This window comes from Aplysia californica, unplaced genomic scaffold (genome assembly GCF_000002075.1).
Source record: "Aplysia californica isolate F4 #8 unplaced genomic scaffold, AplCal3.0 scaffold00199, whole genome shotgun sequence".
Taxonomy (NCBI): Eukaryota; Metazoa; Mollusca; class Gastropoda; order Aplysiida; family Aplysiidae; genus Aplysia; species Aplysia californica.
The window spans coordinates 733,015-747,370 of NW_004797469.1; the positions used below are offsets into that span (position 1 = coordinate 733,015).

The 14,356-nt window shown below is 40.0% G+C and overlaps 1 protein-coding gene across 2 annotated transcripts in view; it reads left to right on the forward strand.

Annotated features, from left to right (window-relative positions):
- The window catches only part of LOC101848752 (histone acetyltransferase KAT5), a 54,108-nt gene that overhangs the window by 14,043 nt on the left and 25,709 nt on the right, over positions 1-14,356 (forward strand). For both annotated transcript variants that reach the window (XM_013082910.2, XM_005098995.3), the window contains 4 exons: positions 84-191; positions 2,072-2,221; positions 12,644-12,727; positions 13,182-13,271. In XM_013082910.2, the coding sequence (XP_012938364.1) occupies positions 84-191; positions 2,072-2,221; positions 12,644-12,727; positions 13,182-13,271 (432 nt within the window). The remainder of the gene's footprint in view (positions 1-83; positions 192-2,071; positions 2,222-12,643; positions 12,728-13,181; positions 13,272-14,356) is intronic.

A 14,356-nucleotide genomic window follows, 5' to 3' on the forward strand; every position in this document is an offset into this window, starting at 1 on the left:
GGGATGTTTAAAGCTTTTTGTTAGGTTGTGTATTTTTCATAATCTTGTACCGTTTTATCATGTGTCATATTTCCTTTCACCAGTATGAAAATGGTTCCATGCAAAGTCTTGGTTTGAGCAATTCAGGAGCCATGAAAGTTCACATTGGAGGTGGAGGTGGATTCAACAGGAAGCGGAAATTAGATGAAGATGTGAGTAGTTTTTTCCCTTTTGCTAATAATTGTATATATTTTAAATTTCATATTTCTAGTGTGTAGTGTCCACAGTGCTGCCCATCGTTACAAATTTGGCGGAATCGTTACGATTTCTATTCAGTTTTACGAAAATACAATTGTAATACTCCTGATGGCGATTTTTGAAAATTTCAGCTACTACGTGGTAAATATGGGGAGAATAACTACCAGACCTGGACAGTTTACGTGACTACGTTATGTGCAGCCATTGTCTTTGCCCTGAACCCCTGTAGTCAGTCAGTGCCACTTTACCCTAAGGAAAACATAGACTACGGCAAACATTAGGTTGACAAGCTGTGAGAAAATTCCTGCCCTTTTGTGTTTTGGGCGACAGCAGGAATTTTCTCACAGCTTTTCAACCTAATGTTTGCCTTAGTCTATGTTTTCCTTAGGGTAAAGTGGCACTGACTGACTACAAGGGTTCAGGGCCAAAGTGATAATTGTTTGAAATAATATTCTGGAGTTTCTAGGACTATAAAAGTGAGGTACTTTTTTTTGGTTGAAATTTTGAGCATAACATTGCTTTCAAAAGCAGTTTCATCAAGCATTAACTATTTTTTTGGTAAAACAAACTTGTCAGTGACCTGTAACAACTATCTCTGCACATGTATGAAAAGTTTCCGTACAGTATCTTGATTAGTAGTTGATATTTTAGGGCTCTAGTGACAAATAAAGTTTTGAGAAAAACGCATTTAAAAAGATCACTGTAATTTGAGGGATAGTTCCTTCCAGAGGTTCCAGTTCCACATTCACTATTATTTCTAATCACCTGCAAAATCTTATGTCTATACAGTTACAAATAGCCTCACAACTAGAAGTTTAGTGAACCGAGTAGGCACAAAATGTAACAAAAAGAGAGGAAAAGTGGCCAAGCGTTCGAAGGGGGGGGATGTGGGTGAGGTCGTTTTTGAGAAGATCAATAATTTCATCAAAAATTGTCCAAAACCATTACCCGCAAGACCCCTTAAGTTATAAAGATTGTGATCGCAAAACAGGGCTGATTTTTTTTAGATCAAAGTTTTATCAATTCTGTAACATGTGAAGGAAATTCGACCACTTTTTTCCCTGTGTTTTCAAAATTAAACCTTAAACCAAAGTAGTTTTTTTAACAAAGATGTATTGAAAACTTATGTTTTTTTGTAATGTTTGAACAAGCCTCGCAAGCTTATGCGCCCCCCCCCCCCCATGGATAGCAAAGTCGAGCAATTTTAACTTAATTAGTCTGAAAGATCCAAAGTGATAAAGGCATTGAGAAAAATTGATAGCAGAACTGGATTTTGCAGTAAAAGTCACATGAATTTGCCAAGTTCCTTTCATATGCTTCCACTCATTACTGTTTTGTTTATAGTTTTCCTCAAAATACTTCAAGAGCTGTCCCACTTTTTGACAATATTTTCCTATAGGTCACCTAAAATTTTGCACCCAAGAAAACCTCCACAAAACTTTTTGATTTTGTCAATGAGTTTTAATATTGAAAAAACAGTGCTCAGAGTTTACTGCTCTTTTGTTTAAGTTTGTTTAAAAGCTATTTGAATAAAAAGGATTTTTTCATTGTCATCGCAACATTGATTCAGCTTGCAGAAAAATTATTAAAAAACATTAATGTTCATCCTGTTCAATTTCTCGTTGTTGGCATTCTAAATTCTTGTAACATATAGATGTGCCAGAGTTCTTGCGACTTTGGTTTTTGTTAGAACTGGTAATAAGATCATTAGATTGCCAACTGTCTGTAGATTTGAGTGTTCCAGTATCTGTGAATGTTTTAGAATGCTCCTAAATGATATGTGGTCCATGTTTGGTAAATTATTGTCTTACCCGTTTGTGGAATGTTTTGCCAGACGGACTCGCAAGATGCTCCGTCCACTCCACGACAAACTGGAAGCATGGTGGCTCATCATGATGACATCATCACCAGAATGAAAAATATCAACCTCATTGAATTTGGGAAATGGAGGATCAAACCTTGGTATTTTTCTCCGTATCCTCAGGTGAATTTTAAAAAAAAGTTTTTTATATATCCTAATATAGTATTTTGCCTTGAAGAGTTGTTCTCATAACATGGATACTTATTGTGCATATCTTTTTTCCCTGTCTTACCAAGGTTTTGTCGTAGTCATGTGTGTTTGGGTATGTGGTTGTGTAATGTGTGTTTGTTTGTAATCAAAATAGTAGACCAGTGTGCCAGCATCTGAACAAAAGCATTTATCTTAAACTTTTTCTTTTAATTAATAAAACTAATTGAATGGTTTACAGTGCTTCCACTCTTCCTTATTTTTACGGAAATCCGTACTTTCTGCCAGTTCCGTACTTGTTCCTCCATCATTATCAACTCCCTCCGTAAAAATCTGCGACAGCATGGTACTACCGAAATTCCGTAGCAAAAGGTTCGTACTCGCCTTCGTATAGTCTTGTATAAGTTACGGATATTTACAGTAATTCTCTCGGCAATAGGCTGGAAAATCTGCGCGTTGATCAAGTAAATTGACCTGTGATCTTAGACGGAAAATTACTGTCAGAAAGGAACTTTTTTTGCAAATTTATTGTCTAGATCTATCCAGGGTTCCCGCGGCCTCCTTGAATTCAAGGAGTCCTTGAAAACTGCTTGAATTTGCATTCAAGGAAAAATCTCCTTGAAAACTCCTTGAATTTTGCCAGATCGGACAGGAACACGTGTACAGGGTGACTGCCAGGCCCCGGGAATCCCGGGGGACCCTGGAATTACCCGGTCATTTTTAAAAAATCGCCGTGACCCGGAATGCAACGGGAATTTGAAGAAATCTGTAAATTGCCCCATGAAAGACCCGGGAAAATACATAAACGTTCTCGAATATTTGAAAACCAAATCCGATAACGTCCTTGAGTTCGTTTTTGCCGGTCGCGGTTGTGATATAAAATTCATTCGGCCTTTCCCGGCCTGAGAGTGAGAGTACGTTACCCGCGCACAGGCGGTTATGGCGGCAACAAGTGGAAGTGTATGTGCGATACCGAAGCTCGATCGGGAAAAATCAAGATCTACTTTCGCTTTCGTTACCACCTAGAAATTTGCCGGTAGGACCTATAGTATAGTACTCTGATAGCGCCACATTTGTAACATGCAGGTTCTGCATTACAAACGCTGTGTCGCCATGAAAATAAATCGTTTGTCCTGTGCTGTCACTTGTGGAAAAAAAAAGAAAGAAAAAGAAAGTTATACAAGCTTCTTGTCGGGCTCGCTATCGTGACCAGTCATTGAACCTGTGCATTTTCGTCACATCGTGAGTATCGGCGATGGTTGAGGTCACCAAAGTTCATGCAAAGTCTGAGCGCTGCGAAGTATAGGACTAGGGAATGGGGGGATTATTGATTTTTTTTTTTTAAGACGTACGCGGGGGAGGGGGGGGGGGGGGAAGGCAACACCGGATGACAAAAACTAAACTTGGAAGCAGATTTTACTTTTCTGAATTTTCATTACTACTATCTAGATCTCAAACTCTCTGCAATGCGCGCGTTGGTGCAGGCCTTGTATGGAATCGGGATCTGTCATACTCAAACCTTGTAAGCCGTGTGTTTGTAACTAAAGGGTTCCCGTTTCATTGGGTAGGTGATAGTAAATTACATGTACAGTAGTCTCCGCCTAAGATCCCACCGCTTACGATCACGGTTCGCTTAAGATCCCGCTGTTTTAAGAAAACAGAATTTTTACTATACAAAAGTCACCCCTAAGATCCCGCTCTGATTCACTCTTAAAAAGGTCTACATTCAGCTAAGATCCCGCATTTCAGATTATAATTTGCAGAACAAAAACTCGGGCGGGCACAACCGATCAACCAAGGGGGAAAAGTTAAGATCAATAAACTGTCCGTCGCGTCAAAGATCAGCCACTATCGTGAATGTGATCACATACACGTTGTAAAACTCAATGAAGCGATGCAATGTTTGCCCCAGACCGGATCACACCGAGGTGTGAACTGACCGACACGTTTGTTTTCCCCACGTATCGCACTCACACCTGAGCTCTCACCCTAAACTTACATCACTCGCTGGGTGGGTAGGGCCTATACGTTCGCTCCAGGCGGGATCACATCGAATCGTGAACTCTTCCCCGACCATTGCAGCAGTTGTCTCTACTCCCGAATTTGCGAGACAGACTGAATTTTAATTGGTGTGTTCACAACGTAATGGTGTGTAACGACAAAGGCGGTTGGGGGACTCGGTCGGTCAGAGATGGCAAGCTATAAAGGGGGGGGGGGGGACTCGGTCAGAGATGGCAAGCTATAAATTTTCTACAGGTAAAGGGGAGGGGCAGCTGGATAAGCGTAGATCTTGAGACTCATGATAGGATAATTCGTGAAATGGCACGCCTCATGCCACTATGCACTGTGATAGGTCATCAAGGTTAACCACTTTTTGCTCGCCTTATGTCATAAACCCACCAAGGGGTCACGTCAGTTCATTTAAGAGTGGAGGGAGACCATTTTACCGATTGTGAGCCTTAACATGGGTCACCATAGATTCTTCCCTGGGTTCGTCGGTTAAGATCCCGCTTCGCTTAAGATCCCGCATTTCTTGGCTCCCGAGCACCGGGATCTTAGGCGGAGACTACTGTATTGTATTCTATATTTGAGCTTTCTGTTAAAGATGTGCAGATTTTCAGAGTCACTGCGTCTTGCCCTCCCACAGTTTTTACACCTCTCACACTGAATAGGTCTACTTGAGACATTCATGTTATTACTCTATTTTTAGTTAGAGTAATAATTTTTATCTTTTACGTTTATTGTATAAACCTTGACATCCAAACTGGTTCTTGACAGTGGATATTCTGGTTCTAGGCCTTTTCTCAGGCTCAAAGCAAGATTCATTTTTATATAGTTTATATAGGGGAATATGATGAGGGGAAAATATAAATAAGTAAGAATTGACTGAAATACCTAAGTCACAGTATCCCAGTGCCACACTGACATGTTGCTGACTGGAATGTACCTACATGCGTGCGTGCGCACCATTCTGTGTATATATTAATAAATAATATATAAATGAAGCATGCACTGTCATTGTTATGTAACATGCCCCTGGAGAATGGATGAGGCCCCCCCACCGGAAAATTGAGAAGCCGGGTTGGCAGTCACCCTGCGAACAGTTTTTGTAGGGAAATCGAAACTATGATATGATTCTTTTCGGACAAGTGTAGACCTTCGAAAATAGGCTTTTGACATGAATTTCTTGACCAAATCTCCTTGAATTTTAAAAATTTCTCCTTGAAACCTCCTTGAAATCTCCTTGAATTTGGTGGGAAGTTCATGGCAGGAACCCTGTCTATCTAGATCTAGAGAAGTTATCAGTGTGAAGATTCTACGGCGCAGGAACGCAATAAGGGCCGCGATGAAAGAAATTTGTGCTGAAACTTCTAAAATCAAGAATAATTCGAAGTGGTGTTGTGAGGTTGTGACATGCGACATTCAGACGTGAAAATTGAGGAAAATTAGGGTATACACTGGGTAACTATTGTGAAGGTTCATATCTATTCATTATTCTCAGGTTTGCCTTTTATCAGTGGTGCGATGACAAATTAATTGAATAATAGTAGCAATGGAAAGGGAACCTGCTTTTAGACATTGCCAGCAAAGGAAAGATATGTAGGTGAAGAAATCAAACAAGACAAAATCTTTTTGAAAAAAATAGGTAGTATGGGTTGTTGACAATCTCTTCAAACAGGCTCCCAAATGCCATTTTCAACCCTCTAAAAGTACTAAATTTCAATTTCTTCGGGGAAGCCCCCTGAACCCCTACCGCTGTCCCTAGACCCTGCTGGGGACCTGTGCGACCCCCAGCAGAATTTTCCTTACTTTTCAGCTTCAGCTAGTGGAAGCACTGGGTTTAGTTGTGTATGTCTCTGGAGCCATTTTTTTTTTTGGGGGGGGGGGGGGGGGAGGGTTTGCTCTATAATTCCTGCTGTATGATTTTTTCACTTTGTTCACCTTGTGCTGGATCACTGAGAAAATGTATACAGTCGAATCTGCCTTAACGGAAACCTGTATGAAACGGAAACCTGTCGTAACGGAATCTTCCCGCTCCCCCCTTGATATATTCCTCTTTCATTACCTGAATAAAACGGAACCTGTCCAATGCGGAAAACGGAGTGAAAAATCCGCTCCCTTCCGAGGGTTTCACTTATCTAAGACGGAAAATGCTTTGCCCGCTCAGCCCTGATTTGAAACAAAACTCGCAAGTTTGGTTCCACCGTCTCTAAAGTTAATGCCATGGCCATGCCGCTAGGCGAGGAAGGGGAGTAGGGGTGCAATTTGAGGGTAGATGTTACCCCATCATTTGAGCCCTGAGGGATTCAGATTGTCAGGGTAGTGTAGTGTGAGTGTGAAATCTCACGACTGCCCGTGAGAGTGCACGAGTAGTGAGCTACTATGGAAACTTTCCTGGGTAGCCAGAAGCCAGAGGTGTGAAATTAGATAGACCAAAGCCCTGATCGTACGGCCAGCCAAGAAAAAAGTTCCTCGAATCGTTTTTACATGATGGCAGTGAGGGGTGACATTGATTGACTGTGCTTGTTATACCGATGTGTGGGGCTAAGGGTGAAAGCAAAGGAGATGTTCAAGCGTTTTTTTTTAATAGGTCAAACAGTGGTCCTATGAAAGGCAAGCGCTGGTGGTAATTGGATAAGTAAGACTGTATGTCATTATCAGACAGGATAGCAGTTGAGAGGTGTGAAGCATACCTGCCAACCCTGCAGGAAAAATCGGTATACCACCGACTTTTTGGTCAAATTACCGATACACCGATTTTGAGAGATAAGCCACCGACTTCGGGATTCTGCAGGGTGATTGCCAGGCCCCGGGAATTACCCAGGAATTAGAGGAAATCTGTAAATTGCCCCGAGAAGATACATAAAAGTTATTGAATATTTGAAAACCAAATCCGAAAAGCCCGTAAGTTCATTTTTGCCGGTCGCGATTGTGATATTCATTCGGCTTTCCAGGGACCGAGAGTACGTTTCTTCACGCGAATAGACAGCTGTGGTGGCAAGCGGAAGTGTATGTTTGATAGCGCTTTCGTTACCGCCCAGAAATTTGCTGGTAGTAGTTTGATAACGCAACATTAATTGTAACATGCAGGTTGTGCATGGCAAATGCTGTGTGGCCATGAAAATAAATCAATATTTGTCCTGTGCTGTCTCTTGTGTAAAAAATAAAATGAAGTTATTCAAGCATCTAGTCCGGCTTGCCATCGTGACCGGTCAGTGAACCTGGGTGTTCCATCACATTTTGAGTACTGGCAATTGCAGGGGTCACCAAAGTTCATTCAAAGTCTGAGCGCTTCAAAGTATAGGACTCCGGAACGGGACGGGGGGGGGGGATATTATTGATTGTTTTTAAAGATACACTCGGGGGAGGGTTGAAGGCGACAAATACAGACCTTGGAAACAAATATTAGTATTCTAAATTTTTATTACTACTAGATCTAGAGCTGTGTGCAAAACGCGTGTTGGAGCAGGCCTTGTGTGGAATCGGGATCCGTGGTACTCTTTCCTTGTAAACTCTGCAAAGGCAAAGGGCCAAGGCTCGGCCTGAGTCATCCAAGGCCGTCCCCTTTCTTCTTTGCTTCTGTTCTTTTCTCTTTTTTTTCCATTTGTGTGTGTGTGTGTGTGTGCATGTATGAATAGGACAGGAACGGCTGTATGGGGTAAATGCATCTGGAAGTTTTCATATAATTTTGTCTTTTTTTCTTTTCTTTTTTTTGTTGTTGTTGTTGTTGTTGTTGTCATTTTCTACATTTGTTTGAAGTCGCAAACATATTCATGCATATTTGATGTGGGTCAAAATATTGGTAAGTGTCCCCAATTAAGTATACGGCAAGTAGTAATATAGCCTACTACAGATTTTTTTAGGTCAACTACAGATTTTTTAGGTCAACTACAGATTTTGGGACAAAAATTTGTGTCAACTACAGATTTTGGCAGGTATGGTGAAGTTTTGACCACTGCTTGCCGATCGGACAAGCGATCCTTGATCCCACCGGCTGGGCGTTTGTCACTTGTGCTTACATTTCAATCATAGGACCACTGATTGACCTATTAAAAGCAGAAACGTTAAACATCATTGTTTCCACCCTTAGCCCCACCCATCGGTTTTGTGTAATAAGCACAGTCAACAAATGCCACCCCTTCTGTGCATGTATCAATGATTCGAGGAACTCTTTTCTCGGCTGGCCGTACGATCAGGGCTTCAGGCACTAGTCAAACTAATTTCACACATCTGGTGTCTCTCTGCCCATGAATGTTTCCATGCTGGAGCGGCACTCAAGCAGGTTCACAGACACTGGTGAGATTTCACACCCACACCATCCTCACCATCTGCACTGCTAAGGACTCATATGCAGAGCTGCCACTCACCCCTATTTAATCTGGATATCCCGATTTTTTTCCCAAATCTCAATCATCCCTTTTTCCCCGATTTCGATCGCGTTTATCTGTGGGAGGGGGGTTTTCTAAAAACTCCTCTGTCGCGAGAAGCACCTGTTGAACTTTTTGTCAGCAGTAACTGGGAACAGCATTTTCTGGATTTAGTAGTTGCTTCACCCCAAGTTGTGTTGGATCTTTGCTCACACGTGTTATTTCAGCTATGACCGAAGTCATATATCGATTTGGCTTTCTGACCTGGGACATTCTCAAGATGTACTTTCACTTTTGTTTCCTCTCAGAGTTCCCAGATGATGGTCAGATAACTGTTACAATAGCGACATACAAATTATTGATATGATCCATCGTTCTGCTGTTACTTTCAAAACAAGCTTCATCCAGGTTCTGGGTAGTTGGGCATCATCAAGACCTGTCAGTAAAGCTGTTTCAATCGCGCGTTAGCATCATGCATCACTTCAGTGTATGAGTTCTCTGTGTGTCAGGGACAGTCTGTCGACAGGGTCAACTTAAGTTCATGCACACTGATTGAAGGGTCTTTCAGGACTTATTGGCATGGTTGTTATAAACACACCTGGACAAGATCTAGGAGTGCTTGATGTCATACTACAGGATTTGAAAAAAATAAACACACTCACCCACACACACACACAGTGCTCACTCTGGTGATTTGTCGTCGATCCCGATTTTTTCATCGGGTCTTGATTTTTTTTTGCCCTGAGATACTGATTTTTAGATTTCATAGAGTGGCTGGTCTGCATATGGAAGGAGTAACATCAACTCCCAAATTGCACCCCAACTCTCCTTCGCTTGGTGGCATGGCATAACGGTCAGAGCAGATGGAACCAAACTTGATTGTTTTGTTTCAAATCAGGGCTGAGTGGGCAAAGCATTTTTTGTCTTAGACTGGTAAAAACCCTCCAAAAGGAAGGAATTTCTCTTTCCATTTCTGAGTTACACAGGTTTCCGTTTTATAGAGTAATTATAGAGGAATTTATCAAGCAGTGAGCGGGGAGGCTCTGTTATAACAGGTTTCCATCTTGTACAGGTTTCCTTTAAGGCAGTCAGACCTATATATATATACAGTCAAACCTGCCATGATGGCTACTTTCCATTTTCCCCCTTGCATTTTTTCTATATAATTTCACTGTTTAAAGTCACTGACTACTGTGCCCTTTCACCAGTCACTAGCGCTGAATACTGGCATTTTTGTGAGTATTTCAGAACACCACCACCACTCTCAGACTTACCCTATTGTAATTATTTTTTGACACAGTAAAGTTACTTTCAAGGTTAATCTAATACAAAAAAAACTTAAGTTGTCTAAGTCTAATACTTTATTTTTTATGATTTAAAAAAAAAATGGCATGAATTTAACTTTCCTAAAAATTTCCAGACATGACAAAATGAAATTCACAACAAGAACAAAAATAAAAGTTCAAAGTGTTCTGTTTTGATTTGTATGCATGTGTGAGTGTTTGGTGAAAATATATCAGCTGGGCTATACATTGACTCAGACCCATACAGTTATGAGCATGACCAGGGTTGGTGATTTTAAAAAAAATTTTAATTAAAAAAAAAAAAATCGATTTTTTAATTTAAATCAAGATTTTTTAAATTTAAATCGGATTTTTTTTATTTTAAAAAAAATATCGACACAGTTTGGGATTTTTGGTTGCTAAAAGTATGTTGTTTTAGTGCAAAATGCATTGTCTTTATTTTAACTAATGATTAATTTAAACAACCGCAAAAGAAAGCCTTAATCTGCTATATATATATATATATATATATATATATATATATATATATATATATATCTGTGAATTATGGCTACAAACAAGAAATGAAGAAAGTGTCAGTCTAAAAGGAAGGGGGGGGGGGGGGTAATTATGCATAGATAAACTTGCGTTTTATTACAGTGTGTGTGTGTGTGCGCCCGCGCTTGTGTTTGTCTAAAAAGAAAAAGAAAATGTTAATTTCAATAATTAAAAAAAAAGTAAATTGAATACTGTATTATTTTACAGTGACAGGGGGGGAAGCAGACTTTTAAGGGGGGGCTCTCGTGGCCTAGAGGTTAAGGTGTTGGCCTCTCTTTCAAAGGTCCCGGGTTCGAATCCGGGTAGCGACCAAAAAATTTTCTTCTCTAAAATTGTCTCCTTTCACCTCCTTTCTTGCTATCTACCAATATTCTGTTGTCTGCTTTCATTTCCATTTTCTGCCCCCACCCCTCACCCCCTTTGCCCCCTCCTCTGGGCTCCTGACTCTTTCTGCAGCCTTTCTACTGCTACTCCTTGGCTCCTCCTTACTGCTGTCTTTCTGCCACACCCCTGATCTTCTGGTAGGAAAGATCTACACCTAGCCTTCTCGGACAAGGGCGGAAAATCTCGGAGGGCCCGTGTGCAAGTTGCGCACGTTAAAGAACCCTTGGTGGTCTAAAATCGATAAGAGTAGGCTTCGGCCGCCACCCGGGCAAAATTCAAAATTTCCTACCAACTGAAAATATTCGGTGTGTCCCGCGCGCTCATATGACCTTATGCAGTTGCGAGCGCCGTAAAACACTTTACAAAAACAAAAAAAAGACTTTTAAACATGATTATATTAGTCTACTAAACCTTATATACTGTTTTATAAAACCAAGGAAAGGAATTCTGAATATTTAAAGATGTAAAAACAGAATATATTTTTTTTAAGTGATTTAAATCACTGAGTTTTATTTTTAAAATCAAGTTGATTAAAATTTTTAAAAATCAACTGATTTAAATCAACCCAACCCTGATTTCAGTTATGAAAAAAAAGGCAATTGAATACTGTATTATTTTACAGTGACAGGGGGGAAAGCAGACTTTTAAGCATGATTATATTAGTCTACTAAACCTTATATACTGTTTTATAAAACCAAGGAAAGGAATTCTGAATGTTCAAATATGTAAAAACTGAATACATTTTTTAAAAAGTGATTTAAATCACTGATTTTTATTTTAAAAATCAAGTTGATTAAAATATAAAAAAATCAACTGATTTAAATCAACCCAGCTCTGATTTCAATTATGAAAAAAAAGTCAATTGAATACTGTATTATTTTACAGTGAAAGGAGGGAAAGCAGACTTTTAAACATGATTATATATTAGTCTACTTAACCTTATATCTGTTTTATGAAACCAAGGAAAGGAATTCTGAATGTTGAAATATGTAAAAACTGAATAAAAATTTAAAAAATCAACTGATTTAAATCAACCCAACCCTGAGCATGACATTGATGAATCGGCCCATTTACAATTCTACTGTGCATAAGAACATGTTTAATGTCCCCCGTTTGGGAATGGCCTGAAGACACTTCAGTCAGTAGCACCGCCGGGGGGGGGGGGGGGGGTATTATTTAGATTTCAGTGTGTGTCTGACTTACTTTAGTTTTAGTCATGGTGTCCGCTGATTGACATGTTTTGTTAACCCCCTTTTTGTCCTGTATCTTGTTAAACACAATACCCCCCGGGGCAGTGCCACTGAGTGTAGTGTCTTTAGGCCATTCCCAAATTGGGGACATTTCTCGTTCAAGCACAGTAGAATTGTAAATGGGCTGATTCATCATGTCACGCTCTTAACTGTGCCTGATCTGCAACAGGGGATTGCTGCTTTTTCTTTCCTAATCCTTACTATTGTAATTTTCCTCTACTTCTTTTGTATGTTTGTCACTCTTGTGACCGGCTATTTCCGGGGTGCCTTGATAGTGGAAGCAGACCTTGTGCTGTTGAAGCTAGAGAGGTGAGCAGAGTAAGTATGATTCCCTGTAAGGACTTCTCTGTTGACACCCACCCCTTGGCACTCATATGACCTTATGCACTTGCAAGTGCCGTAAAACCCTCTACTAAAAAGAACCAAAACACATAATGTAGTAATTGTATTTGGTTAAAAAATAAGCTGTCTGTTCAATTTAAGCTTAATTATGCCTGGAATTTATTAATAAGAATCCCAATGGTTTGTTGTTGTTTTTTTCTTTTTACATTGCAGGAGTTAACGTCCCTCCCTATTATGTATATATGTGAATACTGCCTCAAATACCTCAAAAGTGGAAAGTGTCTAGAAAGGCATCTGGTAAGTTTTTGCAGAACTTTGCATCTTTTTTACTGATTAAGTGGGTACACTGTTGTGGTCTGCTCTTGGATATGATTTTAAAAGAACTTATGAAATATACAAGATCACAAGTGTTAAGCATTATGAATGACCCATCACACCCCATTTCCTCACGTTGTAAGATATTCAATTAAATTTTTTATAGTTAAGAAAAAGTGATAGTTTATGACAATAATAGCTCAATTTGTGCAACTTACAACTTTTATGAGTTTGATTGGCACTGACTCATATTTATTTTGTGGATTTTATGGTTTCATTTTTGTTTGAGTTTATTGGGGGGGGGGGGGGGGGGGGGGATAGAGGGTTCCCTTTCAACATTTTTTGGGGGGGATTATATGTAATGTTACCTGCTTTTGCACAATTTTTCAAAAATACTTATTGTATTTGTTACCAAAATGTCACTGTTTTTTCACAGGCCAAATGCTTGTACAAACATCCACCTGGTAATGAGCTGTACAGAAGCGACAAAATTTCAGTTTTTGAGATTGATGGCAGGAAAAATAAGGTATGGACCACTGTGTGTTTGCTTAGAGATTTGTGTTTTTCTGTGATTATTGTTGGTGGGTGCCAGTGGTAGCTTCCTTTTTCTTTTCCTTCGTTTGTTTTGTCTATCCTTGTTCTTTTTTTTTCCCTTGTACTAAATTGAAAAGTATGGATATGCTTCTCTTTACTGAAAGCAGTTCATGTACTGTGCAAGTTAATTTAGGTATTGTACTGATTGCTTCATTGCCATGTCATGGCATCTGCATTATGTTAGCTAATGATAAGTCATAAATAGCATTTTTAAAACGCGAATTCGAACTCAACAGCAAGCTGTGTGCTTTACAATCTACATTAATACCACAGCAGACCTGATTGCTTTCTGAGTCAATCTCACCTTTCTAAGAAGCATAGGTTAAGCTACTGTTTTACAAGTGATGACATGGTCTTTCGTTGTCTGTGGCGGGTTATGCATTCACAGCTGGGTGAAGTGAGGAAAACACTTGTAAAATGCCTTTCCCAAGGACACAAATTTGGATCAAGCTGAGCCTCGAACCACCTAACCCACAACCTTAAGTTTGTGAGTTTAGTAGCCTAGTGACTAGATTACCAGCACCACACAAGATCCATTCTTTGGTACACTGTTAGATGTGGATTTGTTGGTGGTGTGGGAGGAGAAGAGGGGGGGGGGGGGGTTCTGTAAAATTAATGAAACTATTCAGAAGTAAAGCATGACACAAATATTTCCTGTATGTGATATTTGTGTCATTACTAACCTATGGGCTCAGACAGCTACACATTGGTAGCTTCACATACAGTTGTATTAATTGTCTTGACTTAGAATGTTCAATTTTGGGCGGCGCTGCCCTCCCCCCCCCCCCCCTCTCTCTCTCTCTCTCTCTCTCTCTCTCTCTCTCTCTCTCTCTCTCTAAAAAAAACTCTCTCTCTCTGGGAGCCCCCCCCTTTCTTTTTCTATTAACAAAAAAAGGACCCTCCCCCCAAGAGGAAGGCCGGAGGGTAATATTTAAAATAACAAACGGCAAGGGGGAGAAAAAAAAAATGCCTTATGAAAAAAAAAATACAAAAGGGTGCCTCTACCGGGAGAATGTA